General features: G+C 35.6%; 2 protein-coding genes across 2 annotated transcripts; one reads left to right on the forward strand and one right to left on the reverse strand.

The window, feature by feature from the left end:
- Window positions 1-4,744: 4,744 nt before the first annotated feature.
- Window positions 4,745-15,369, forward strand: LOC113753124 (glutamine--tRNA ligase-like). Its single transcript, XM_027297221.1, has 23 exons — window positions 4,745-5,119; window positions 6,027-6,077; window positions 6,382-6,453; window positions 6,818-6,917; window positions 7,736-7,831; window positions 8,754-8,815; window positions 8,955-9,050; window positions 9,138-9,233; window positions 9,696-9,848; window positions 9,939-9,994; window positions 10,532-10,622; window positions 10,694-10,780; window positions 10,980-11,177; window positions 11,338-11,436; window positions 12,302-12,433; window positions 12,585-12,721; window positions 12,822-12,921; window positions 13,043-13,132; window positions 13,312-13,412; window positions 13,520-13,625; window positions 13,716-13,805; window positions 13,894-14,023; window positions 14,973-15,369. Exons 1-23 carry the CDS (start codon window positions 4,964-4,966, stop codon window positions 15,065-15,067), a joined length of 2,394 nt encoding a protein of 797 aa, XP_027153022.1. The 5' UTR covers window positions 4,745-4,963; the 3' UTR covers window positions 15,068-15,369.
- A 6,285-nt stretch (window positions 15,370-21,654) lies between these two features.
- LOC113753995 (transcription factor MYB62) lies at window positions 21,655-23,221 on the reverse strand. The gene is made up of 3 exons (XM_027298293.1): window positions 22,949-23,221; window positions 22,679-22,808; window positions 21,655-22,529 (listed from the first exon to the last, which is right to left on the reverse strand). The coding sequence occupies exons 1-3, from the start codon at window positions 23,115-23,117 to the stop codon at window positions 21,869-21,871; spliced, it is 960 nt and encodes a 319-aa protein (XP_027154094.1). The 5' UTR covers window positions 23,118-23,221; the 3' UTR covers window positions 21,655-21,868.
- Between the last annotated feature and the right edge of the window lie 3,961 nt (window positions 23,222-27,182).

Raw genomic sequence — 27,182 nt, forward strand, 5'->3', positions numbered from 1 at the left:
AATGAATTTACAACAAATTAAAATAAATGGGTTATAAATGGGTAATTGGGTTACCCAATTCATTTTTTGACTTACCCATTTATACCCATCTAATTAAATAGGTATAAATGGGTTGACTCACTTATACCCATTAGTCCATTACCCATTTTACCCAATCCAAATCCGCCCAAGTCACCCATTTTGACACCTCTAGTTGAAAGTATCCACATGAAATGCTCATATATTACGAGTAGAATGATATTTAGTAGAGTTCTCTTATGGATACAACAAGACGTTAATCGTAAATTGATACTTATCTGAGAATTATTTAGATGATACTTAAATTTTGTTGCATATTCATTTTGCACTTTGGTTATTAGATCTTGTTCTTTTTTCTTTTCATGCTTATTGTTCTCAGGAATTTTTCTCTTCAACTTTAGTTTCTTCTCTCCCTTTCTTTCCTTTCTCTTTTGTTCACTTTCCATCATTGTCAATTCAACTTGTCCACTAGAATCCATTTAAGTCAAAATTAGCTTGCATGAGTGATAAATTAATTAGATTCTACATGAAAATTGTGTTGGTTGGAGCAATCTTCTTCCATTTTTTTTCTTATTAATTTTTGAGTTGTTGTTCATTTTGAAAACATTGACCACAATGACTCTTTTTTTTCGACTACCGTTTGAACGCTTACATATCAAGATATAGGGTGAAAGTCCTCATTTTTGGACCCCAACGTCACTGAAGCTTTCCAGAATTTAAAAAAAGACCATACACACACATGCACACACAACACACACAAAGGAGGACTCTTGTCTCCAGAAATTCAATTATATCTACAATTTAACATAAAGAAGTTTAGTTTACACTTATATTTGACTCTCTGGTATCTTTCCAATTTCCATTAAATAGAGGGCTATAATAATAATAATAATAATAGTGTGCAAGGCATACACTAATATGTGTGCAATTAATAGGAAAAATATTTGTAAAATTTTTTTATTATATTTATTGAAATCATTTTGAGTTTATTATGGATAGATTTGATGAGTAGTTTATTATGGGTGTTATGATGAGTAGAAAATGGTTTTAGCGATGGTAGCAGTTATCACCCAAATTAATTGTAGATTTACAAAAAATGTGACGGTAGTTATCATCTTGAATGGTAGTTGTGGAAGTTATAAAATTATTTGATCTTATCACATAGGAGTAAATTTGGTAAGACTAAATATGGTAAAAGTTTACATTAAACCAATACTATGCCTCGAGTTTTATTATAGAAGAGATAATAACAACAATACGGTAACACTTTGTTAAAAAAATAATACGGTAAACTTTGTTGTTTGACTCAATAACAAAGTCAAAGGGCATGATGTATGGCCATCAAAACTTGGTATCCAATTTTGGCTACTTTATTTGCACTTGAACTTTCCTTGAAAAATTAGATGAGTGTGTTTGGATAGGAAATTATTTGAAATAATTACTGTAACACTTTTTGTAATATGATATATGTGAGATAAAAATGTGCTTAGAAAGATAAAAAGATATGTTGAAAATTGTGTTTATAATGTAAGCAAATAATTTGGAGCCAAATGATGGCTATCCAAATGAAACTCTTTATTTGGGATGAACTAATTGGAGTTCTTTATTCTTTGTACTCATGAATGCAAAATCGATTGTTTATTCATTCTGTAGTCATGTGTATCGTTTACTATTTCTTTTCTTCCAACCCAACAAAATTTGCCACTATGTATTCACATTTAGTATAAGCATGTACAGGTCCAAAATGCATAACCATCCATCAGAATAAAAGTTGCTTAAAAAATTAATAGTAACTTGTGATATTTGGCTTTCTTGAGAAGAAACTTCTGTAACATTTGGTTGGCACATTACTTCTAGTGATCATTTTCTTAGGTGGATAATTCAAATTTGCAGCTCAGAAATGTGATGTGGTAAGACATTTCTATTTACTTACTAGTTTATAATGTTGAACTCTATTTCTAATTATTTTATTTCAAAATAATCTACTATAACCTTTTCCATTTCTCTGGCTCTTGTTGTTTTAGAGCTTAATCTTACCTACAACCTACATGGCCAGATTTAAGGTTCACTAAAGAAGTAAAATATGGATTTCCAAAGATAAAGAAGTAATTATTGGTTTTGTTTATTAATTGGAAGAGATTGTTGGAATTTATTAAGCATGATTCTTCTAACAAAATGTTCAATTGGCTTTAGTTTTCATCTACATTGGTGCAAAAAAAAAAAAAAAAATCTTCGACCTTCGGGTAAGAAGGAATGAATTGAAGTTCATCTTAAGCATCAGTAGACAAAAAGCATAATTGTGCCTTCAATTTTGTAAAAACTGAAAATTCTTTTTCATCGTACCTACATAATTGCATTCACTGGAAAAGGATGAATAATTAGAGTTGAGAAACAAAAAGAATAGGAAAGACAATACCTATTATGCCCTGAACTTTTTCGCCTTTTCTTTTAGCAAAACGGGTTGTTCTAACTATAAATCTACACCCCTCTTTCTGACCATCACTTACTTGATCGTCAATACTACTAGGAATAATTAAGGTAATACTATACAGGACTTTGTAATTCGATGGAAGAAGTTATTGTAGTAATTTGCAAAATTGTCTCTACATTACACTGACTCAAATCAGTTAAGATCAAACTTTAATGAATGCCAAGTGTTACTATCCAAAATAATATTAATTTTTGCACACAAGTTTGTCTATGTTGAGTTCTTATAATCCCTTCAAAGGTTCAAGATATCTTTCACTTCTTTTTTGCAAATCCAAGTCCAATTGCTTAGCACAAATTAAAAGTGCAAGAATAGGGAAGGTTAATTAGTCATTGACTATAACCTCTAATTTTGATGCTATACATATTCTTTAATCCATGTACGTGAACATATAACATAACATATTTGTCTGGTTGTATCTGTTCATACATAGATGTTTTACATTTTATCTTTATTTTTTTTTCAGATTTTATAGGTTTCTAGTATAAATTTATCTCATATGTTAATGGTGATGTTAACATAAAAAGAAATATGTGTACTTTTAAGATTAGGATAACTTTTTTATACACTACCAATGTATAATTTTTTTATACTAATATGTTTAGATCATGTCACATGAGATGAATTCGAATTTAAATCATGCACATGTGACATACAAACCTATTAGTGTAAAAAAATAACTATACTATCAATGTGTAAAAAGTAAATTGTTAAGGTTATATCTATAAACGTTGTAACAAGGAGATTATGCGATAGATTTTTTGGCCTAATTGTTGAACAATGACCAATGAACATGATACATGAACTTTTATCGCTTGAAGATGAGGGGGATGGTAATATAATTCTCAAAAACTATAAGGATGTCTTTACAATTTTTTAAACTCACACTGGATTGGTGCCACGTTAACATCTATAACTGTGGTCTACTGGAATCCCATTGGCCCATTCCTAGCGTTGCCCACGACCCAAAAGATCTTCAAAATTTATGAATCAATGGCCAAGCAAAGTCAATAGTCAATCGTCAGAAACAAATAAAATGAAATAGTCCATGGTCAAAAAACCAAAAGAAAACACTAGATAGTAACACAAAATGAAAAGGAGAAGAATTAAGTGTGAGAAAAAAAAAATCAGAGTCAAGTAAGATCTCACTTTTGGATAAAATTTTTTTAAGTAATTATAGAATTTGAAAGAATATGTTTTAAGCTTTGGTTATATAGTAAAATAATAAATTTTATATACACTGATAGTGTATACTAGGGATGTAATCGAACCGAACTGCTCGCGAGTTCGGTCAAAAGTTTGACTCGAACTCGGGTTGACCGAGTTTGAGTCGAGCTCGAGCGCTTCGATAAGATAAACGAGTTGAGTTCGAGCATCCAGAAGCATTGCTCGAAGGCTCGTCAAGTCTTATCGAGTTTTTTAATTTTAATTATTTAATATATTATTATTATAAAATTACCCTTATACCCAAAAGAGTTGTTGAATTTACGAAATGTTTCAAGTCATATAAAAATTTTTAAAGGGCAATAATGTCTTTTCGCTCAAAAAATTATCAAGAAAATGAAAATTTCTAACTCGAGCTCGATCGAGCTCAATAAAGCTCGTATTGACTCGAGCTCATACGAGTCGAGCTCGAGTTCTGCGAGCAAGCATCGAGTTCGAACTCGAGCTCCAATAATAGTATTCGCTCGAACTCGAGCACCCTTCTTACATGTCGAGTTGAGCTCGAGTATGGCGATACTCGAGTTCGACTCGACTCGATTACAACCCTAGTGTATACACCATTACCTTTACATCCATAACATATGTGCAAAAGTTAAATTTTAAATTCAAATTTTACATATATGTCATTCATTTAACACTGTACACTGTCATTGTAGGTTAGATTAATCTATAATATTAAAAGAGTAAACCTTCAAATTCTACTTGTAAATTAGGACATTTTTCATGTAGATTGTATGTGTATATATATATCACTAAAATGAGAAATTTTATTTTCTAAAATTCTTTAAAAACTTTCATACACTTAAAAATAATTTGAAACTTCTTTAATTTAAGCTTTGATTTTGCCATCCTTTACCCAAAAATTTCCATTTAAAAAGGAAAAATATATCTTTTATCTTTTGATATGAAAATATCTAAAACTTTTTTCTTGGAAAGGAACAAAATATCTAAAAACCTATTTTAGGAACCTTCCATTTTCCAAGTGTGACTATAGAAGCCAATGGCAATTTCTCTCCTCACCAAGTAACTCCTCACCAAGTAAAGAAGAAGGAATCTTCCAATAAAAGAATCTCCATCTCCAAACGCTGCCTAATGCTCTGTTTTTCTTCCTCAATAGAACCTTCTCACCTTCACTAGGGTTTATTGAGCTCCATTTCTTCCCGGCTGATCGCAAAATTCTGTAAGAAAAGGGCGAGAAAAAAAAAGGAAAAAAACGCTTAGAGACTTGGAAAAATGGTGGGGAAAAGTGACAAGGATAGCAATAGTGGCGGCGGCGATAAGGCGGAGATGGTGGAGATGTTTCTGAAAATCGGATTGGAAGAAAAGACGGCGAAGAATACTATAGCTAATAATAAGGTTACCGCTAATCTCCTCGCCGTCATTCAAGAGGTAAAAGTTAATTCAATCTCGCACGCAATTGTCTTTTCTGCTGAGTAATCGTCGTTTGTGTTCTTATTCGCATTGCATGTTGATATTGCTACTGAATTCAGATTTTTATGCAGCTTTAACTTATCATTTTTAGATCTCTCTAGCTCTTTTTCCTTGTTGGGAGTTGATTTTTGCTCGTTAATTAGGATTTTTGTTTTGTGTGAATGAATTAAAACAGAAAGGTGGAGAAGAAGGTGTCAGTTGGAATCATTTATGGTAGAGCATATATTCATGGGGCAAATTTGGCATGCCTAGGTTGAGTTGAGTTAGAAGGTCTGCTAATAAAAGAAGTCGGAAGAAAGAAAATTTTGGATTTCCTAGCTTAGGTAAAGGATTTCCCGAGGAAATGTTTCGTTGATCTAATATCAGCAATTGCTTGATACATTTGTGCTTTTCAGGAGTTCAGGTTTATGCGGTAGATTAAAAAAGGAAAAAAAAAATTCGATAGGAAGGCAATGTTAGGGTCTAATTTTGTTCTAAAAGACAGCTTTTAAATTTACTTTTTTGTATCGTAGGTGGACTATTAAATTTGGAGGAGTTATATGTGTATATTTGCCATCTATGCATGCATGTAGCTATGTGTGCAGAAAGGAAGTAAAAATTGAACAGTATGTGTTGTTTCATTTTGCTACTGCTTACTGTCTGGGATGAAAAGAAAAGGAGCGAGTTCCTTGTAATAGGTAGGACCTGTAAGCTTTGATAATAAGCAAGGTGTGATAATGTGACTGGTTTCTCAATGAGACTTGGGTGTGCCTTGTGCTAAATTGTTAGAATAGCATGATGTACTTGTTTATTTGGTTGGAGCATAAATATTACCTTAGATTTCATCTCTGATCTGTGTAGCTTCCCTCATCATTTTACTTTTCAGGCAGAAGTAACAGATGGCTGTGATCGGACTGTTGGAAATCTTCTTTATACGGTAAGTGTACCAATGTGGTAGATGCAGCTTAGTGACAAATGCGATATAATTATTTGATGCTCACCAGCCAATTCCTATTCATGCTTGTTTCACTTTGTTCATTTACAATCTGAAGCTTTATGGAAACCTAATATGTTGTTGAATAGTTTTGTTATATGAAAAGTTCCAGAAGTACCCTATGATCTCTTTTCGAAAGGATTGAATAGCTTTTCTTTCCTTTTTTTCTTATTTTTAATTCTATTCTCTTCCTAGTCGGAAATAGTATTCGATCGAATTATTAAATATGGTAAAATCTTTATTGCAGGTTGCTACCAAATTCCCTGCAAATGCTCTTGTTCATCGACCTACTTTGCTCAAGTATATTGTTTCATCGAAGGTCTGTCTCCCCCCCCCTCTCTAATTCTTAATTAGGAGCAACTAGAACATTCAATTGAGTGAAATTTCTGCGCACTTGGCAAGTTCGTTTGCTGAAATTAAGACATTTCTGTTCCACTATCAATCCACAAAATTTTATTATGCTCAATATTTGTATGAATTTATCTTTTTGTGCAACTCATGTCTCTCTCAAAGTTCTTTTATAAACTAAAATATCTGTATATAAGACTTGTTCAGAAGGCATTAGGTTTCTGTTGTTGTCTTTTAAGTTTCTATATAAAATACCTTAAACAGTGAAGAAATGTCTGAGATGTTTGGATTGGATGCCTTTTGATTTACTGAATTGTGCATATTCTGTATGACAGATTAAAACTCCTGCTCAATTAGAGGCAGCCTTCGCATTCCTTGCTGCCATTGCTGGTGAGAACTTGAAGGCTAATGAGTTCGAAGACGCTTGTGGTGTTGGTATGATCAGACAATTTATGTCGTTAATTTCCGTCCAGATTGATTACTATTACTGCTTTGACACTGTATAAACCAAAGGCTATTATTTGTTCATGTAATAGTGTTTAGAAGTCCTAGCTGGTTCTGGTTGTGGTTTGTCATTTTCTTGTTCTTTGCACCTCCTTGTATTCCATGGCATTAGTATTCATTCTTTGAACTTTCTTAGTTTAATGTTGCATTTATTCCGTATTATCACATGCATACAGACTCTACAGCTTTTATGTTGAGCATGTTGGCCTGTGCTGTTTGTTTTAGTTAATCTCAAATGCAACAATCCTTTAACTACTTGCATTGGTGTGACAATTTAACACTAGGCACATTAGTTGTTGATATTAATTCCATGAACTTTTTTCTTTGGAGATTCAACTTAATAACAGCAAGGTGTAAATAATTAACGTCTAAAAACAGTATTTATTTGTTGGGGAGCAAGAAAATTAACAATAACTCAAAACATAGAATGCTAACAGGATCATTGTGTCTCATAGAAAAAGCACATCCTGCCTATTGCTCCATGATTTCTATATGGGTATTTAATTCTTGTAAATTTAGTGGTGTAGGCTTTTTTTGTTGCCAGGGAGGGATGTTATGCATATTTAATTTCATGTACATGATAAATCTGCAGGTTAATAAATATAATATTCAACTTCAAACATTATGCATTGGTTTAGCTTTGGTTTCCGTAGAACCTAAATAATCTGCCTCAATGGTCGGTTAGCTTAGACTAGTCATGATATGTATTTCTTTTGGAACTATTTGAGGCTGACTGTGTGCATAAACAGGAGTGGAGGTCTCTGCAGAAGATATAAATCTTGCTGTTAACGAAGTCTTTGAAGAGAAGAAGTCTATGATTTTGGAGCAACGCTATCGCACAAATGGTTTGTTTATCTTCATTTTTTTAAAAATCTTTTTGGGTTCCTTTAGACTCAATATGCTCATGGTGGAAAATTGTTTTTCTGCCATTGTATCTAGTGTCCTAAACATTGTGGGTGTCATACCTCAGAAGAAAATTTAGTACCACTATATTTTATGGTACCTGGCATAGCAAAAATCTTTGTTTTTGGACATCAGGTGCTGCGGAGGGAAATTTGAACTGTTTTTGGTAAGCTGTATTGGCCAAAACTTTGGAGTTTTGATGGAGGGCCTAGTTTTGGGGAAATGAAAAAGACTATTCATCAATGACGAGTTTGTGTAATTTGTCAATATATCAGACATTCATTGGCAGTGCAACTACAGGTTTTAGTATTGAGGATTAATTTTTGGTAATATGCTCATACCGTAGCATTCAAGGGGAGCATTCAGAGTGGAAAATGTTTTGTAGTGTATGCTTTGTGGAGACAGAAATTTCAGGGTCTGGATGGGAGAAAAATTGCTTTGGAAAATGGAAAGCGCCAGCTTATTGTCTTTTTTGTGTTGGTTAAAAATTCCATCGTCATTTGTGTAGGTTGTTTTGTGTATTTTAGCAGGAGCTTACAGATACAGGTGTAATAAAGCTACTGGTTTACCACTTCTATGCAGTCTTTCACTGAACTCAAATTATATAATTATAAAAAAAGAAGGAAAAATGTAGATACTGGTGAATGCACTTTATGCCTTAGGCAGACATACATTCAGCTTTCTTCACATCAATCATAGCGTACAACTTTGCATTCCATACCTGGAAATAGGTTGAGATTTTCATTGTGCTTAAATTAATAGTCTAAATTCCCTGACATGATTTTATTTTTATTTACCTAGCTTGTAATTTCGTTTCCTCATTTGTTTTTGTTAACATCTTCATATGAACTATGCCTTTTGTAGTTGGTGAACTTTTTGGTCATATTCGAAAGAAGCAGCCATGGGCAGATCCTAAGATAGTCAAGGTATTGAAAGTAACATTCCCAGACTTGGAGCTTTCTGAAAGAAAATGAACATGGAAGAAGGATTGATTGGTCTTGAAAACAGATTAAGAAATGTTTTCGTTCTTCTTCTTGTTGCTAACCTCTTCACTTGTACGATCAGCAACTCGTGGATGCAAAATTAGTTGAGCTACTGGGTGCAAGAACTGCTGCAGATGATGAGAAACCTATAAAAAAGAAGAAAGAGAAGCCTGTCAAGGTGGAGGGGGGCACAATTATTCTGCCTTAAATTCAGTAGTATATTAGTTAAAAGTTGTCTCTAATTTATTAATTTGGTGTTATGCAGGATAAAGTTTCTGCTGAAGAGACACCTCCATTGAAACCATCTGATGAAGAAGTTAATCCATATGCAATATTCCCTTCACCAGAAGAAAACTTGAAGGTGTTTTAACAGTGTCTTATTTTACCGCATTCTGAGCTTTATATACTGACTTGTATTTGAAAAATAGAGGCAAGTTCAAATTCACATCTGATACCATAAAACAGGAAATTCTTTGGTTTCTGGGCATGATGATGGTGTTTTAACTTCAATGTCCCATTGGATTCTTATAAAGTTTTTTCTCTCTATTTTAATATTCTTATAAAGTTTTTGGTCTCTATTTTAATATAATTACTTTCATGTAGCAATATATGGAAAACTTTTGTATTGAGCTGCTTTAGAACTTCTATACATTAGTCCAGTGTATATGGACTTATGGCTTTCTGTCTTAACGGCATGGTGTTTGTTTTCAATTGCATAAACATGATATGGTAACTGTTTCCATGTTGTCGCTCAATCTGCTGGCTACTGCTATGTTGAAGAATATTAGACAATCGCTGAATTGTAGTTTTTTTCGACATGCAGGTGCATACGGAAATATATTTCAGTGATGGACGGGTTCTCAGACCTTGCAATTCGAAGGAAATACTTGATAAGCATTTGAAGACTACAGGAGGAAAAGTTTGGACTCGTTTCCCACCAGAACCTAATGGATATTTACACATTGGTCATGCCAAGGTAGTCAAGTTTCTATGATTGCTGTAGATATGTTATATTGAATCAGTGATTTGTATTTTAACGTCTTCACTCTTTTAATGAACCGTGCAGGCTATGTTTGTGGACTTTGGCCTGGCAAAGGAGAGAGGTGGATCCTGCTATCTGAGGTGGGAATTGTTCTCTTTAGCAGCTTGATCATATTTTGAAGTTTTCTTTCATCATATTTTTTAAATGCTTTTTTTGCTGATAAATTTTTTAAACTCAAAATAGAGTAATCATGATAGTTTTGCTTTTGCATTTGGTGTTCTGTTTGTGTAGTAAAATGCACAATTTGATTTGTCAAAAAAAAAGTTTGCATCTGCTTATGATCATTGTGATTGGGCATACATGGAGGCTGATGTTTCCAATGAAATGGGTGGCCTCAAAAAGAGTAAAATGGTGAAAATGGACATCTGAATGAATAAAACTTGTTCATTGTAATTGGATTTGTTGAGGCTTTGGAAAAACTCAGCATAAAGTGTCAAGCTACAACAAAAGATGGGCTGGTCACTCATGCTACAAAACCTTATTCTTTTCTCCCTCAGGGGTTCAAAAGCTTTTTTTTTTTTTTAATTGACAACATTTTTTTGAATTTTATTGTCAATGGAAACAGGAAGTAAGTAATTATTCTTTGTTCTGTTGTCATTTTCCTTAATGGCTTACAGGTATGATGATACCAACCCAGAAGCTGAAAAGAAAGAATATATCAATCATATTGAAGAAATTGTTGGATGGATGGGATGGGAACCTTTTAAGGTAATACTGCAGTGAAGTCTGATTAATCTTTCTTTTTGTTTCAGTGTTTACAATATGATAGCCTTATGCAGATCACCTACACGAGTGATTATTTCCAAGAGTTGTATGAATTAGCAGTGGAGCTGATAAGAAGAGGTCATGCTTATGTTGATCACCAGGTTGGTCAGACTGAAATAGACATGTGAAGCTGTTGAAGAATATATTTTTCATCCTCAATCTGCTTCATCTTTCCTCAGTTACCCAGCCTGAATTTTGTATTAAGTATAATCTTTAGCAACGTTCCAGTGGGAACTGAGTTTTTTTCGTCATGCTTTGGCATTGTTTGGGAAATGATATTTTTCTGCCATATTTGTCAAGACACCTGAAGAAATAAAGGAGTACAGGGAGAAGAAGATGAACAGCCCTTGGAGAGATAGACCTATTGAAGAATCACTCAGATTGTTTGATGAAATGAAGAGAGGGATGATCGAGGAAGGCAAAGCTACATTAAGAATGAAACAGGATATGCAGAGTGATAACTTCAATATGTATGATCTCATTGCTTATCGTATCAAGGCAAGTGTCTCTGCTTGTGCTGGTTTCCTGAAGTTGGAAAGTTAAGTTTGTTTTCCTTTTGGGATAGTCCTGAGCTGCTAATTGAACTTTGGATGTTTCTTGCTATTTGGGAGTGTAACAAGCCATTTTGTTGTAACTGGTTTTACTTTCTCTTTTCCAGTTCACTCCTCATCCGCATGCCGGAGACAAGTGGTGCATTTACCCTAGCTATGATTATGCACATTGCATTGTAGATTCTCTTGAAAATATTACTCACTCGGTGAGACACTTACCTTTACTGTTTATCTCTTTTTGTGTTTTGCTCTGACTCATACAAGCTTCTACTCATTGGCCTTGAAGGACTACTGCTTATTGTAGTCACATCTCTCCACAGTTTCTTATAATGATGTATTTAAAATTTCTGTTCACTTAGTTTTGGGGTTGGATTAATTTAAGAGGATAGTGATTCAGATTGCCTTGACTGTTGGTCCTTCATTTTTTTTTTCCGTTTGTTGAAGCATAAAGAAATACTTAAATTGCTTTTGCTTTCATTTTAACTACTTTCATCTAATGAGATTTGTCAATTTCACAAGTTCAGAACATCATATGAACAGCTTGCAATCCAGCTATCTGGAAAATAGTACGGTTATGCATCTAAAATTGAACTGCTGTGAACAAGTTTAATGTGATGGATACTACATTAGTCAAGTATGTTCTCTTGAAATTCGAGTCTCATACAACTTGTGAAGGTCACCTATTGCAAAATGGTCATGTCTTTTAAACCTAGTGCAAATGGTCTTTTCTTCAGACACATATGCCTTTATGATTCTGTACTATCTTCTAATACTTTTTGGATAAGCAAAGTTGCCACACTCTCTCTGTCTCCTCCTCCTCCTCCTTTCCCCTCCCCTTCCGCTTCTTCATGCTGGAAGATACGAAGATATACTCTCGTTTGTGGAATTTACATTTGACTTGTAATTAAAAGGAAGGTGATATTGAGATAGACATTCCTCACTGGTACTGCTTTCCTATTTTTTGCCGCAAATTGCGTGGAATTCTATCTTTATGCTGTGATAGCTCAAACTCTTGCATATTCCCCTTTATGCATGTCAAATTTAGAGAATGTGATGTGCTATCTTCTGCAGCTTTGCTCACTTGAATTTGAGACACGCCGTGCATCATACTATTGGTTGCTTGATGCACTGGGTCTTTACCTCCCTTATGTCTGGGAGTATTCACGGCTGAATTTGACCAACACAGTTATGTCTAAACGCAAGGTGAGCTTAAGGTTCCTATTCTGGCATAGATTACTGCAGTTTTTCGTGGTCTCCTCTTTAACAAGCCAGAAAATTAACCAGGCTTGGTAATTTGAACCTCAAAAAGAGGTGCATGCTAGTTTGCATTCTTGATCATTGTGCGCTCTTGCAGTTAAATCGTCTTGTGACAGACAAATGGGTTGATGGTTGGGATGATCCTCGGCTGATGACGCTAGCTGGTTTACGGCGTAGAGGGGTCACTCCAACGGCTATTAATGCTTTTGTTCGAGGGATTGGTATTACTCGAAGGTCGAGTTGCACTTGTTACTTTATGCAGGCACTGAGTTGACACGTCATTTTCTTTTTGCATTCAAGCAGTTGGACTAACTATATTCATACCGTCTTTCAGTGACTCTAGTCTCATACGTTTGGACCGCCTTGAGTACCATATACGGGAAGAATTAAATAAAACAGCAGCACGGGCCATGGTGGTGCTAAATCCACTTAAGGTACCTTTCATGTATTCCATTCCGCTTTTAGTCACTGAATAGTGACAACCACTTGACATATCAGTTGGTGCATAATTGAAAGTTTGTGCTAATATTTGGTTTGAGATTTCTTATATTCAAGGTTGTCATTACAAACTTGGAAGCTGGTTCAGTGATGGATCTTGATGCAAAGAAGTGGCCAGATGCGGATGATGCATCTTCAATGTATAAGGTACGTAATCATTTTCAGTTTGCCTGAATGACTGGGGTTCTTCGTGACTGCTATTGTTTTGATTTTTAACTGAATTAATGGGGTTCTTCCTGACTGCTATTTTTTGATATCTGTATCACTTGCCAATTCCAGATCGAATTGTTGCTTTTTTTTTAAATACTTTTTTACTCTGCTTGCAGGTTCCTTTCTCCAAAGTTGTATATATTGAACGTTCAGATTTTCGTATGAAAGATTCCAAAGATTATTATGGGCTGGCTCCTGGCAAATCTGTCCTACTAAGGTTCTTTGTTTTTTGCTGGGTTTCTGACTGATGTTTTTGATTAATGTTCGTGTGAAGCGGACATTCAGCATGTAGAAGTTTATTGATTTTTTACTATTTTCCTGCAGGTATGCATTTCCTATTAAGTGTACTGAAGTAATACTTGTTGATGACAAGGAGTCAGTTCTTGAGATCCGGGCTGAATATGATCCTAGCAAAAAGACCAAGCCAAAGGTGTTCTTGAGGACATTTGTGTGACCAATTGTTGTTTTTGTCTATATAACAAAACCTATTTATCTGACATTTTAAGTTCCTGCTCTGCAGGGGGTTCTTCACTGGGTAGCAGAATCTACACCAGGAGTTGACCCACTCAAGGTGGAAGTCAGATTGTTTGATAAACTATTTCTATCTGAGGTACTCTCTATTTTGTCTAATTATGGTGGTCTTCTCGTGATTTTGTTCTTGCTATAATGACAATGAGCGCTATTGTTGATGCTGTTAGAATCCTGCTGAACTGGATGATTGGCTTGGTGATTTGAACCCTCAGTCTAGAATAGTGATACCAGATGCATATGCTGTAAGTGCACTCCAAAATGCTGCTGTTGGGGATAAATTTCAGTTTGAACGGCTTGGTGAGTTCCAGTTCTTGCATGCATGCTTTTTTGCAGTTGGTATGCAGTGGCCTTTTCAATAGTAGCCATGATTATGATTAACAGATGATCTATTACCAGTAGGTGTGGGGATTTAGCCAAACTACCTCAACATCTCATTTTCATAAGCTAATATCATGCCCTTTCAATTGTTTATCATCTAATTGAATGCACTGTTATTGTTAGGAATACCACCTCTGTTAGCTCCATTATACGTTTTGATGGATTTGTTACCGTGGTATTTCTGTTGCTTTACTTGGTCCGGCTAAGATTTTGGGATTGATCTGGGGCTAGGGAGAAGCACAGTGAAAGTTGTTTGTGATGGATGGGTCTTAAGTTTTGGGTTTAGAGGGTGGGAAGAGGAATACTTGATGGTGCTGGAGAGAGTGGATGGATTATTGTGCCTACTACCAGTTTGATTGGTGTTGACTGGACATCAGCATGCATGATTGTTGGGGATAATCCTGTGATCAGTTCTCCCCTAAAAGAAATACAACATTTGATGAGGAAAAGTCAAACTCTCCCCTAAAAGAAATACAACATTTTGAAGACCATGATGAGGAAAAGTCAAACTCCATATAATATTAATTATAGGGTTTACTGTTATTTTTATACCGATAGTGTTCAATGATAGTTTATCCAAAGCACATGAAACACAAATGTTATTCATCCACAGAAGGGATTTTAGAAAGGTAGATTTAAACAGTGGGGTTTTGGAGGACTATTAAGCAGCTAAATATTTTGTTGTAATTCAGTTGGCATTAAAGAGCTTGCTTAGGATTTATGTTTCTGTTTGCTGAGTCGTTTTTTAAGTTTTCAGGAGGCGTACCATAACTTGTTTGATGTATCAAGTCACTAATAGCACCTTCCTCTTTTCTGTGTCTTTAAATTTGATAGAGTTTAATATTTTTTGTTTAATGTATTTTTCCAGGCTACTTCGTGGTTGATCAGGACTCTACTTCTGAAAAGATCATATTTAATCGGACGGTCACGTTGCGAGATAGCTATAGTAAGGGGGGGAAGTAGGTGGCTGCATGGATTGTCGCTTGATGTGCTCCCCATATTTATGGATATGCTGTAGTATGTGAAAAAGAGTGCGTCATTTTGTTCACTAAGGCGTAACTCCAGACGATCTTGTACATTCTGTAGCCTTAGCAAGAAGGACAATAAATTTTCAAAGGACATGCAATCTTGAATGTCTAAATTTTGGCATCTTATCGCATGGGCCAAAATCTTCTTAGAGAGTGAAGAAACGTGCTTCTTGTTTTAATGATAACCAGATACCAATTGTTCGTCTTCTAGTAGTTCATTTTAAGTATTGCTATTAACTGGTAAATGTCTGGTACATGTTTCCATGCGGGCTTTTTGGTTACGGTCGATGAAGGTTGAAGTTCATTTTAAGTATTGCTATTAACTGGTAGATGTCTGGTACATGTTCCATGCGGGCTTTTTGGTTACGGTTTATGAAGGTTGAAGACCTGAAGTTGACTCACCAAACCTGCTTCAATAGCACGAGGCTATTTTTATTTATTGGTGCTTGGTACTAGGATGACATGAAAGATGTCCTTAGATCTTACTTCCAATGGTCTTTCTCTAAAATGAAGCGGCGAAGGACCTGTTAGTGCCATCTAAAGGTGTGGGAAAAAAAAAACGAAAAAACAAAAAATACATACGCCAATTCTAGCAAATTATGCCCTGCATATTATGCGTCTGTGTGCATGCCTCCTATAAAGTTAGAAGAGTGGATCCACCTGCACCACGGCAACATGATATAGACTATGGCCCCCGTCTAAATGGATTTGGGGCAGGGACTGTCATCAGTATGACAGTCCCTGTACGGTTAAGGGCCAAGATTTGCCCTCAAAATTTTGTGCGGCTAAGATTACACCATCTAACTCGATTTCCGCATCAAGTGTGGGACCTATCACTATCTGTTGTGAAAATACATCCTGTAAAAAAAAAGTTACACGATGTACAAAGAAAGTTACGCGCAGTTGATAATGACCAAAATTGGCAGGAACCGTCCGTGCCCCGAGTCCCGTCTAAATAGCCTCGTTCCCTGCCCCTAATAGCAAATAATGATCAAGTAGAGAAAAACCCCCGGCATACTGGAATAAGCTGATCTAATCTCAACCTCTTTGTGGGGGGTTAAGGTTGTTTCATTTCAAGGGACCGACCACCACGAAAAGGTTACGGAGTTCATATAACGTTTATCTACAAGTATCTCATGACAAACACGAGTAGGAGAGAAGATGATAGGAGCCGCGGTGGCACAAGGAAAGTAAAGAGAGTCGCCAGTAAGGATACAATCCCCCTTGTGTGGAATTGTATACATTATTGTGGTTGAGAGTTTAGTCATCTCACGTTAATGTGCGAGTGTGACATCTCATGGCAGCGAAAAGGATGCATTATTGATCAAAATCCGTAAATGGGGGAAGTATCTGAAGGTAAGCTTCGCTTTAACTTTTTAGAATTTCATCTCCACATGAAATCTTAGCGTCGTTGGTCACATAGTAGAAGATCAGACTTTCATAAGCGCATAGTGATAGTTGAGGTTGATGTGACTACTACGACCAAGCTCAAAAATCACGTTAAAATAACTTATGACGATGATACCGTAATCTCATTGATCAAAATTTTATCTATAGAAGGTATGACTACTTATATAGTGTGGTAAAATTTTTGTACAATAGCATTAGCGGGCTAGATATATGCTACATGTGCATGATTTCAAGTTAAATTCAAATTTTGCACGTATTTTGTATTCACACTGCTAGTATAATATATTGTAGAAAAGATTAATGCTTGTGATGTAGTAAAATGAAAAAGAATAAGGTATGACTTTACCATTTATACTAGCCTTTGCCTTTGTAATTCTAGTAAGGATGTACCATGCTGGTCCTTTATTCTTGAGGATTTGGCCAATTGAGCAGCTTATCTATTATTAAACGCCAACGGATGTTTTTGTTCACTTTCAGTGTAGTAAATTTTTTATACTAACAGGGGTAGATATATGCGACCTATATAAAAAATAAATTTTAAATTTGAAATTGAATTACGTAACATACATCTACGCTCGCTCGTATATACGCTGACCATGTATAAAAAATTATCCTAAAAAATGACCTTTATTTGTCAAGTTATAAAAGTTTTAAGAGAATGTCGAGGGAAGTCAATGGAGTAGTCACACTTGCACGTGCATAGTGTTTAAGTTTAGTAAGTTATTGAGAAATTGATCAATTTGATTCTTTTATCTTAAACTCTTTACCAATGTGGTCCCCTTGTTAACATGGCAGACAATTTTTGATGTCTTTATTCAGGTTGAGTTGCATCCGGAATGTATTAGTTTGCCAATTTTGTTATTCTTTTGTGCTTTTCCCGTAATTATAATTATTGTAACTTTTTTTTTTGTTCGTAACGTAAATAAAATTTTTAAAATTTTAGCCTCATGTCAGTTGCACCCGAGTAAAATCAGAATCTTTTTTTTATGCACTACACTAAATTATTGCATGCGTCGAATCATAAACTAGTCAAACAAGTTAATATTAATACGATCTCAAGATGAAATTACACCAAAAAAGCTGCCTTAATTTTTGTGCCAACTATTTAGGAAAAAAATGGAAATGTTAAAGAGCCAAATTAATTTATAGAACTCTTCAAATGAACCCAAAATTTAAAATCAATACTTGTTTTTCTCCTTTTTTTGATGAACAAGCTGGGAGTATGTTTGAAATGCCTAAACTCATTCTATGATTTTTGTTTGAAATTTTTTTGCAAAGTCGAGAATTTTTCGAGCTCGTTTGATCCTTTTTTTTCACAATGTTTTAACTAAAAATGAGCAAAATGCTTGAATTTTTTTTTTCTTGCAAACACAAAATTACTATTCTTCATTAAGATTGTTTGAGGCGAGCTTAAGGATATTTATAAAGTAGTATTCAGGATTTAATGAAAAATTTTGTAGTATTCTTCGTCCAAACCCATAGCATGAAATTTGTCAAAAGCTCTCTCAATTTCACCAGCAATTCTTAATTTTTCAGCAAAAGGACTACATTGGCCCAATCTTTATAAGTTAAGCAACTAAATTATCCTGCCTCGATAACTATGGTATCAAATCTTTAAAACTTTTGAGATAAAGTGACAAATTAGCCAAATTTTCAATAGTTTGAACAACGGTTTACCTACCTGCAGTTCATGTGACTAATCCGTCCTCCAAAGGCCATCTTTAAATTGGAACCAGTCTTGGGGTAGAAACCCCTTAAATGTCTAACTCCAATTAAATTCTTCAATAGCTGTGGCTGTTCTGCTGTGATTTCCACGTCAATATCCACAGTCCACACCAAAACTCGGTTTTGCAACAAAAAGTTGGCACATTTGGTCTTTTGTTATGAAGATTAGAGACTAAATCAGAAGACATTACTAGATAAGGAAGCCTACTTACCAAAAAACATAAGGGATCGGGTAATAGCAATTCTCCTTATAAGAGGATAGAACAACCTACAGTCTCTCTTATCACAACTTTTTGTTGAATGTAATGAATGATCCTTAACTTAACTAGCTAAATGCAAATAATTTTCTCTCAGACTTGAAGAAAATTTGGATGTTTCTTTGCTTAGCTGATCGGTCTTGGACCAACAGCACCCCTTCAACCTCCAACCACCACTCGTTTTTTCCATGAAGGTGAACCCCATCAGTGAAAATGAGGCCTTGCACGAGCAACCAAAAGTGATGGTGCGTACCTATGTCCTTATCAGGAGTTTCATCAGCACACGAATAATGGTCACAAAACTTTTATTAAATGGGCGGCGAAGTTGAAGACAAATAAGGCGTGATGAATAAGGAAAGATACAGTAAATCTCTCGTTTGTGATGCTGGTTGAGTCAAATAAAATTTGGTGCAATTTCAACGAAGCTAAACATCCGATCAGACTAACAGATCTGCTCTGCGAGAGTCGTCGACTAGTCAATGTATAAGATGCAGTCTTGGTGACAGATTACGGGTTCGAATCCTTCTAATCCCTCTTGACTCATTTGGACCTTTCCGTAACACAAATTTACTTAAATCCCCAATATATATTTAGCTTAAGAGTAGTTTATATGTTGCTGATAGAGCTGTTAAATGAATCGAGTGTTCGGTAGCTCAGTTCTCATTCGTGTTTGTGAAAGGTTCGTTCGAAATTTTAAACGAACCGAGTTCAAACGATTTTTTTGTTCGATTAATAATCGAACAAATACGAGCATGTTCGCAAGTTTTAATGAACTTTCACGAACACGAGCATATTCGTGAGTTTTAACGAACGTTCGCGAACATGAACATAATTATCATTTGACAAATTTTAGGGTTAATTTTATGGCTGGACTTTTATATTTGGAGGGCAAATTGCTTTGTTTTATTTGTTATTTTTATGTTAATGTTAGTTATATAGTTAATGAATAATAGAATTTAGTCACTTAGTACTTTAATTGTTTTTGAGAACGATTAATGATTTGTATGTCATATTTAAGGTTTAAAATAATTTGGATTCGAGCATTTCGAGCATGTTCGCCAACGGCTCGTTTATGTTAAACAAGCCGAACACAAACTCGAATTCGAATATGAACTTTGTTTAATGAGCCGAACACGAACATAGATTTGGAGTTCGAAAATTAACGAACGAACACGAACGTTGTTCGAATCGCTTAATAAATAGAGTTCAAATATGAGATACTCGGTTCGATTCGGCTCGTTTACAGATCTAGTTGCTGATTTTTTTTTAAAAAAAAAAAAATCAATCAAACTTCACCACTTAGTCACTATCGATAGCATGACTCGTGTTGTTCGGGTCACCCCATTCACACTCATGTAAAGCTTTTAACAAATTCCGTTCTTTTCCTGCAAAAGATCGCATCATTTCTTGTGGCACCTTGAACATTGCCCCGTAAATCAAGCCATTAGTGAAATTCTTTCTCAAGATTGTGATGAATTGACTTAGGGATGATATGTATGGGCTCTTCTTATCTCTTTAAAGGAAACTCCTTGTAGGTGTTATAGTGTGTTATTTTAAAATTATTAGCCAAATTTAAAAATCTTCCAAGGTAATCGCAATAAGCCCATCCCCAAGTACTGAGCGGATGGCCATCAGGACTAAAATAACTAAATAAATTAAGATACTTTAAATATCAAGTCAAGATTGAAATGACTAATCAAAAGATTGCTTTATTAGTTGTTAAGTTAACAAAACCGATTCAATCTTAAGTAACAATTATGATAAACACATACAAAGTAATCAAGCAAGGAGAGCAATAACGTAAAAAAACTTCATGCTGTGTCTGTGCTGTTTGACTCAATTATTGGGCCAATTACAAAGTTGAGCATGTTTGGATTGTGATTTTCTGAAATTTTTATTAAAAAAAATATATATTTTTTGTAACAATTTGATGTACATAAGATAAAAAAGTGTTTGAGAAAGAAAAAAGAAAAAAAGAAAATTTTTTTTAAGAAAAATGACAATTCAAGCAAGGCAACTTTTACAAAATCGAGAAGGGCAACCTTCATATTATAGGTGGAAAGTACACATAAGAAACACTAAATTACCCCCACAGGGTTTTCGTCTGCCTCTAATAATTTAAAGATCCATACCCTTTTTATCTCCAAGGTACTACAGAAAAGGTGATTTTAGCTATGAGAAACGAACAAGGCCAAAAGAGAGATTTGTGTTTACGAATCAGAGTTAAGATAAAATGAAAGACTTCCCGAGGTCCTGTACAGTTTCCTCAGAAAGGGAAGTCCCCACTTTTGAGAATGTTAATTGGATATGACTACCCCAGTTGAGGTGTTAATGGTTTAGATGTTGCAAATCCCTATCATGAAAAGGAGAGGAAAGGAGAAGGCTTATCATATTTCCTCTAGTCATCTACAGTCAAATGCATCCTTCCATTTTAGTTGGGGATCTGTACCATCTTCAAGTATTAGCAGCACAATTACTTGTACAATTGAACTCTCACGTGATTGAATTACCCAACACGGTGATTTGCAAGTCTTGATATCATGAGCTTGCAGCTTTTAAAAGATGCAGGTTCCCGGTACGAAAAAGAATCAAGAAAGTGTAATAGATGAATTAAAGTAATGGAAAACACGCGGTGCTAATTGCTCAATGTGGAATGATCATAAATTGCAGATAGTAATAATGATCCAACTTTGTTTCTGCTCATTCCAAGCTTTCTTGATAATGTTTAAAAAATTAATTGTGGTGATCAACTCACCACCTTACTGAGCAATAAGGACAATTGAGGAGGGCCCTGCATTTGTAGTTCTCTGTTCTGATCTTTTTATGTGACGAGGAATCGTTAAAGCTTTGTCCTTTGGGCACAGATGAGTGGAGTGTGGACAATTGATTACCAGGATATGTTTTCATGTCACTTTCATACTTTTTGGATAGATATCTAGTTCATTGAATTGACCATACCATTGATTTTTCTCTGTTATAGAGAATTCAGTTAGCAGACAATAATGAATCCCATTTAATATGATAGACTGAAATTGAAGACTAGGCCAACCCTAACCACAGTAGCTGAACACTTTTTCCTAAGGTCTCGCTGGCTAGAAAGAAAGATAAATTGGAACTTTTAGACCTTTAATTAGCTACCTAGAAAGCTTTCCTTGTATATTTGGATGATAACATATGGACAAAAAGTCAGGCCAATACAGATTAAGTCCCTGATCTTGAACATAAATGAACAGTAGTTTGGCCCTCTAACTAGAGCAGTTTTTTTTTTTTTGGCCAGGCTAACTAGAGCAGCTAATGAACAATAATGCCACTCAAAACTCTAGAATCTGTAATCTAGTAATTATCTAGATGCCCACCTCCGGCTTTCTGAAATGCCACAGTTCATCCGTGTTCCAAAAAGCACCTGCTGACATGTCATCATTAAACCAATTATCAGCTTCTGAAATCTGACATTCTGAGAAATTCATGTCCGGAGATTCCATTGCTTCGGCTGACATCTCAGGAGGTTGGTGATGGCTGAAAACCTCTCCATCAGGATAGCTAGTCATGTCCACATGGTAACAACTATCCTCCTCAATTGAATTGTTGCATGCAGAGTTGTTCTTGCCATAGGTTTGAACAGGACTGCTATTGGGATTTTCCTGACTCTGAGCAGCTGGCTGCTGCAGCAGCATTATTCTCACAGAATCTGATGAACATTTTTTCGAGTCCGCCAATGGAGATGATGATGCCAAAGGGGTTTTATTAGTTGCTAAAGAAGGAGAGGCGGAATTATGATTGTCTAGGGTAGAAATGGAAGAAATGGATGATGAGGAGGAGAGTGATGAACTCTGCTCCATCTTTTCAAGCAATCTTGGCATCCAAAAACACTTGATCGCTTCCAGAAATTTCTTGCTGTTAGAGTCAACGTTTAGTTGTCGTGCCTGCTTCTGCACCCTTGTTCTCCAATAGTTCTTGATTTCATTATCTGTTCTTCCCGGCAGGTGCTGTGCAATTTTTGACCACCTGGAGAGCAAAAATGCACAAATTTTTAAGCACATGCACCTGGAAAAAGCACTAGCGAAGTACTAAAAATAATGCTTAAGCACAACAGGAACAGTAATTCAAGAAAATAATGCTTAAGCTTAATAGGAATTGCAAGTCAAGATTTTGACCTGTTTCCCCACTTGGAATGGAGTTCTAGTATCAGAAGTTGTTCCTGCGGGGTGAGATTTCCACGCTTAATGTCTGGTTTTAAGTAATTTAACCACCTCAATCTGCAACTTTTCCCTGTTCTTTTCAACCCTATGGAAGTTTATTGAAAAGAAAAACAAACAAGGTAAGAGGTGGCAGCAACAGTGTAAGGATCCAATAAAAGGGAATGCAATATTCGAGGACTTTCTTCTCTTTTTGTTTCCCCCTTAATTTTGGGAATAACATTTTACCTGCACATTTAGCTAGTGAATTCCATCGACCTTCACCATTGCATGTTATGTAATGGATAAGAAGGTTATCCTCCTCCAGAGTCCATGGCCCTCTTCTTAGGTCAATTGATGATCCTTCTTCTTCATTTGGATTGCTTGTGCTTTTAGTAGTAATCCTTCCTTTGCTCATTATACACTAGCAAGTTTTAGACAAGGGAAATAGTACTGGTTTGAGGGGGTTTATATAAGTAGATTAAATGCGTAAGGCGAAGAATGGATGAGAATGTAAAGCTAACACCTCGCAGAGATATATAGGTAGCTGCAAACTAGAATCAACAGAGGGCCAAAAGAACTAGGGAAAGTAGGTCCCTATTAGTAGGAGTTTCCCTACACGATATTGCCTTTTAAATTTATCAAAGTTGTGATGGAATTTGCCTTCATGGGAAAGGAGGGCTGGGGTTGCACCCGAGGGGGCTGTTTTTTGGTGGGGGGGGGGGGGGTGGGTGGTCATGCTATTCTCAGGTCTGCTGTGATACACTGTTTAGTGCGGGGAAACAGTAGTAATACTCTTTGAATGAGCATCTAAGTCTGCGCATCCTACATGTGAATGGACCCATTCATTCTTTAAGACTTCAATGTGCCTTTTATCCCCCTTACCACAATCTTGGGCTCGCACACAAGTTGACAAATAAACTAGCCACATAAAGGGCACATGATAAAAGACTTTGAGATCAAAAAGAAAACAAGAATACTCGCATGTTAGCAGAATTTAGCATAAAGAACAACAATCTCGTGAACATCGCAAGTGATAACAAAATTTGGACGCATTATCAATGCTCAGTACCGTTTATACTTAGGTACAAAATTCGGATTTGCGTTACGATCCCCCTTTACTAAATGAAACTAGAAAGGAGGAAAACAAATTAAGGAAGAGGGATCAGTGGAAGTCTATCAAGTCTTGTTGGCAAATAGGTACATGTGCTTACATATGCTTCAAGTGTTCAGATAATGCGCTAAGACAGACAGACAGACAGATGATAGTGACAAAGCTCCGCACAAATTAAAATAAACCGGGTAGCATTTACTATGAATGCTTTGATACAGATTGCTAGAAGAACAGAACAAAGCAACACCTAGAGAAAAGAGAGTAAAGAAAAGCAAGATGTCTTGAAAATGAAATCGGTAATCTTTCATGGGGAATGATTACTCATTTCTCCGAGTTCAATTGATTCTAATTGCAGGAAACGTGCCTGACTAGACTGTACATGATATTTCTATGAAGTCTATGCCTCTATGGTAAACGTGGGATTAACTGGTTTGATCAATAGGCGGCACTGTTGCAAAGGACATGGCGTGTCGAATTTCTGGACTTCATCAATTTTCGCGAAATTTCTGTCCCAAAGGGACTGCAAATGATGTCTCCTTCCACACCTTACCTCGTTGTCTGCTATTTACCTTTTCCTATCTTGCTAGTCCTTGTACTACCCCACTCCCCAGCCTGAGGTGTCTTGATACAATTGATTTATGAAGCAATGAGGGAAAATTTCAAGGGAGAAGCGGAAAAATTGGGCTGGATTTTGCTAATGCCTAAGGTGCCATAAGCGCTTTAGCCCAAAGTAAGATAGCACACATTTTGCTGCGGTTTGGATTTTAAATAATGAATTTTTTTTTTTTTTTTTAAAAATGTGGGCTGCAAATTTCTTAACATATCGCTAATCCCACCTGATCTAATGCTGCCAGTGAAAGGAGGTTTAGAAAGTAAACAAGCAGTTAACTAAGGTAGGCCGTGATGCATTGAGTTGATGAAGATATGAAAGCAGTCCTACACTTCACTAGGTCCCTAACGCAATAGCCCTAGCTCCTTTTCTTAGATGAATTAAAGGAGCGGATGTGATGTAGACTCAGCTAAAGGGGACTGAATGAGAATCAATTATTGGAGTTTATGAAAACTGTGAAGAGGGTTTATTCTGAGTAAAAAGAACATCTTTCTATTTTGAGCAGACTAGTGAGGACAAGAAGAGATAGATGCTTGGCCACCTTTCTATTTTTGGATGCAAGAAGATTAGACATCTTCGTGTGGTTCTTATTCATGAGACGCTTGCCTTCAATAATTGAATTGACTAAACTGAGATGTGCTCTTTCAATGGCGTCATGAATGAAGTAGCTATTTTGCTGCAGCTGGCAATATTGATTGAGCATGCGTCTATGGATAGCTGTTTGCCTATATAGAGTTCGATGAATGCATGATAATTAGCCAATCAGCTGTACATCTTCATGGCTCTTGTATTCAGCGATTTCACATTGTAGTTTCTACGTAGTACAAAGGTCCAACTTGTCCTATACCAAACTCACAATATTTTTATCACATTCCTGAGGGGGAATGAAGAAAAAGAGATAACAATTGCCAGGAAATACGTCTGTTCATAAATTTGGACAGACAGCGGAGCTGTCTGGTGACCAATCTCTAGTTAGATAAGTAACGTAGAAGTTTTGGTGGGGGCTGCGGAAGAAAAAGATGGGAACACAAGAATGCTGGATTCTATCTGATCTTGTTACTGTTTTCGTCTGATCATTTTGGTCCATGGTTAAGTTAATTGAGATCAGAGTCCTTCGATTTATTAGGGATCGAATTTATCAGATAATTGGTCCGATACAAATTTTTAAAACTTCTTCATAAAAAGCTTAAAGTTACCAAAAAAAAAAGGGAGTCTCCATTAGCTAGGCATATTTTCTACACTTGTAAACCAAGGCCAGCTTCCATAGACAAATTAGTGAATTACTTGCGTCCATTCCATCCATCTCAAAAGAGGGAAATAGCATTAGAAAATGAATGAGTTCTTTACTTTTACCCCTATATAGTTAATGCAAACGTTTCTTTAGTCATGAAGAAAACTTAAAACGACTAAAAAAAACTACAAATCCCTGATGTCAGTTACAAAAACTGCCTCTTCTAAATGATACCGAATCAATCAAACTGCATTTAATCTTGATTAAAACCATGTGAATGATGTACTACACTCGTACCATCAATCAGGTCATGAGCATTGGATAGAAATGGACACGATTGATGGCAATTAAATTCTTGGAAGGTGATGATGGCATCTTCTGGGCACGAGGCTGATGGCTCTCTTATTTGGATAATGAGAATTGGAAAAGATTGATTTAACTTGTAACTTTGTACTGGACTGTCTTGCACATGATTCCCTTAGGAATTCAAAAATCATTCCCTTAGGAGGTAACCTTTTGGTTGCATTCCCCATATCCTATGTAGTAGTACTTGCTTATGCATCACATCATCTTCGTTTTCCATTGATGGGCTGAGGATTTGTTACTTTCCCTGAGGATTTAATTTCACTAGAATTAAATTTTAATTTGTTAAATGAAAAGTAAGGTCTCTATCTCGACTGAATTGTCTTGCATCCTGATGTAGCATTTTACTCCTGAGTTATTCGAATATCAACTGCTTCCCCTTCCTCTCTCTCTCTGGTTATACGGCTCAAGAAGAAGAAGAAGAAGAAGAAGAAGAAGCAGCAGTATTTGGATCGTCATAAACAACATGTTATATAATAAAGAGTTTTCATCCAACTGAAGGGTTCGACGTTGACTCAGTGGTACAGGCTCTGAACAACAACAGGTACACTGCCTAATCCTTCAATCCTCTGTTTGTCCTTAAAGTATTTTGTTTGTATTTTCTGGACCTGAATGCCGTCCTGCTATAGGTGTAAACTGCGGGACAACGAATTCTTTGTTAAATATTGCAGAAGATAAATGATTCTTTCTTAAATTTATCGTTCAAATGTACCTTATACGAAGTAGTACTAAAAAAAAAGTATCAAATGTTTTGCTTGAGAGATAATTAATTACTTGGACGTATGGTAATTAAGAAGAGTATGTAGTGAATAAAATGCCTCTTCTTCTTGTTATTCTTGACTGCTGTGCTCCTTTGCCCTCTAAAAATTAAATTAGCCATCCTGTGCTGCACTTAATTTTTCTTTACACTCAAAAAAAAAAAAAAAACTCCAGTGTACTGTAATTCTCTTGCCCAAAACTTTGTTTTCTCCTCCAATTTTACCGTTTGTATAGGTAGGATGAATGGAATTGAGTATAAGATTCTTGTAAATTCAGAATTTTAGATTACAGGTCATTTGCTTGTAACTCAAGTGACAGGGGAGAAGAATTTTTTGTCTCAATAATTAATAATTATAGAAACAAAGACCTTAAAAACGAAAAAGTTCTAACAAAAAATTCTTGCTGG

This window comes from Coffea eugenioides, chromosome 11 (assembly GCF_003713205.1).
Source record: "Coffea eugenioides isolate CCC68of chromosome 11, Ceug_1.0, whole genome shotgun sequence".
NCBI classification, from domain to species: Eukaryota; Viridiplantae; Streptophyta; class Magnoliopsida; order Gentianales; family Rubiaceae; genus Coffea; species Coffea eugenioides.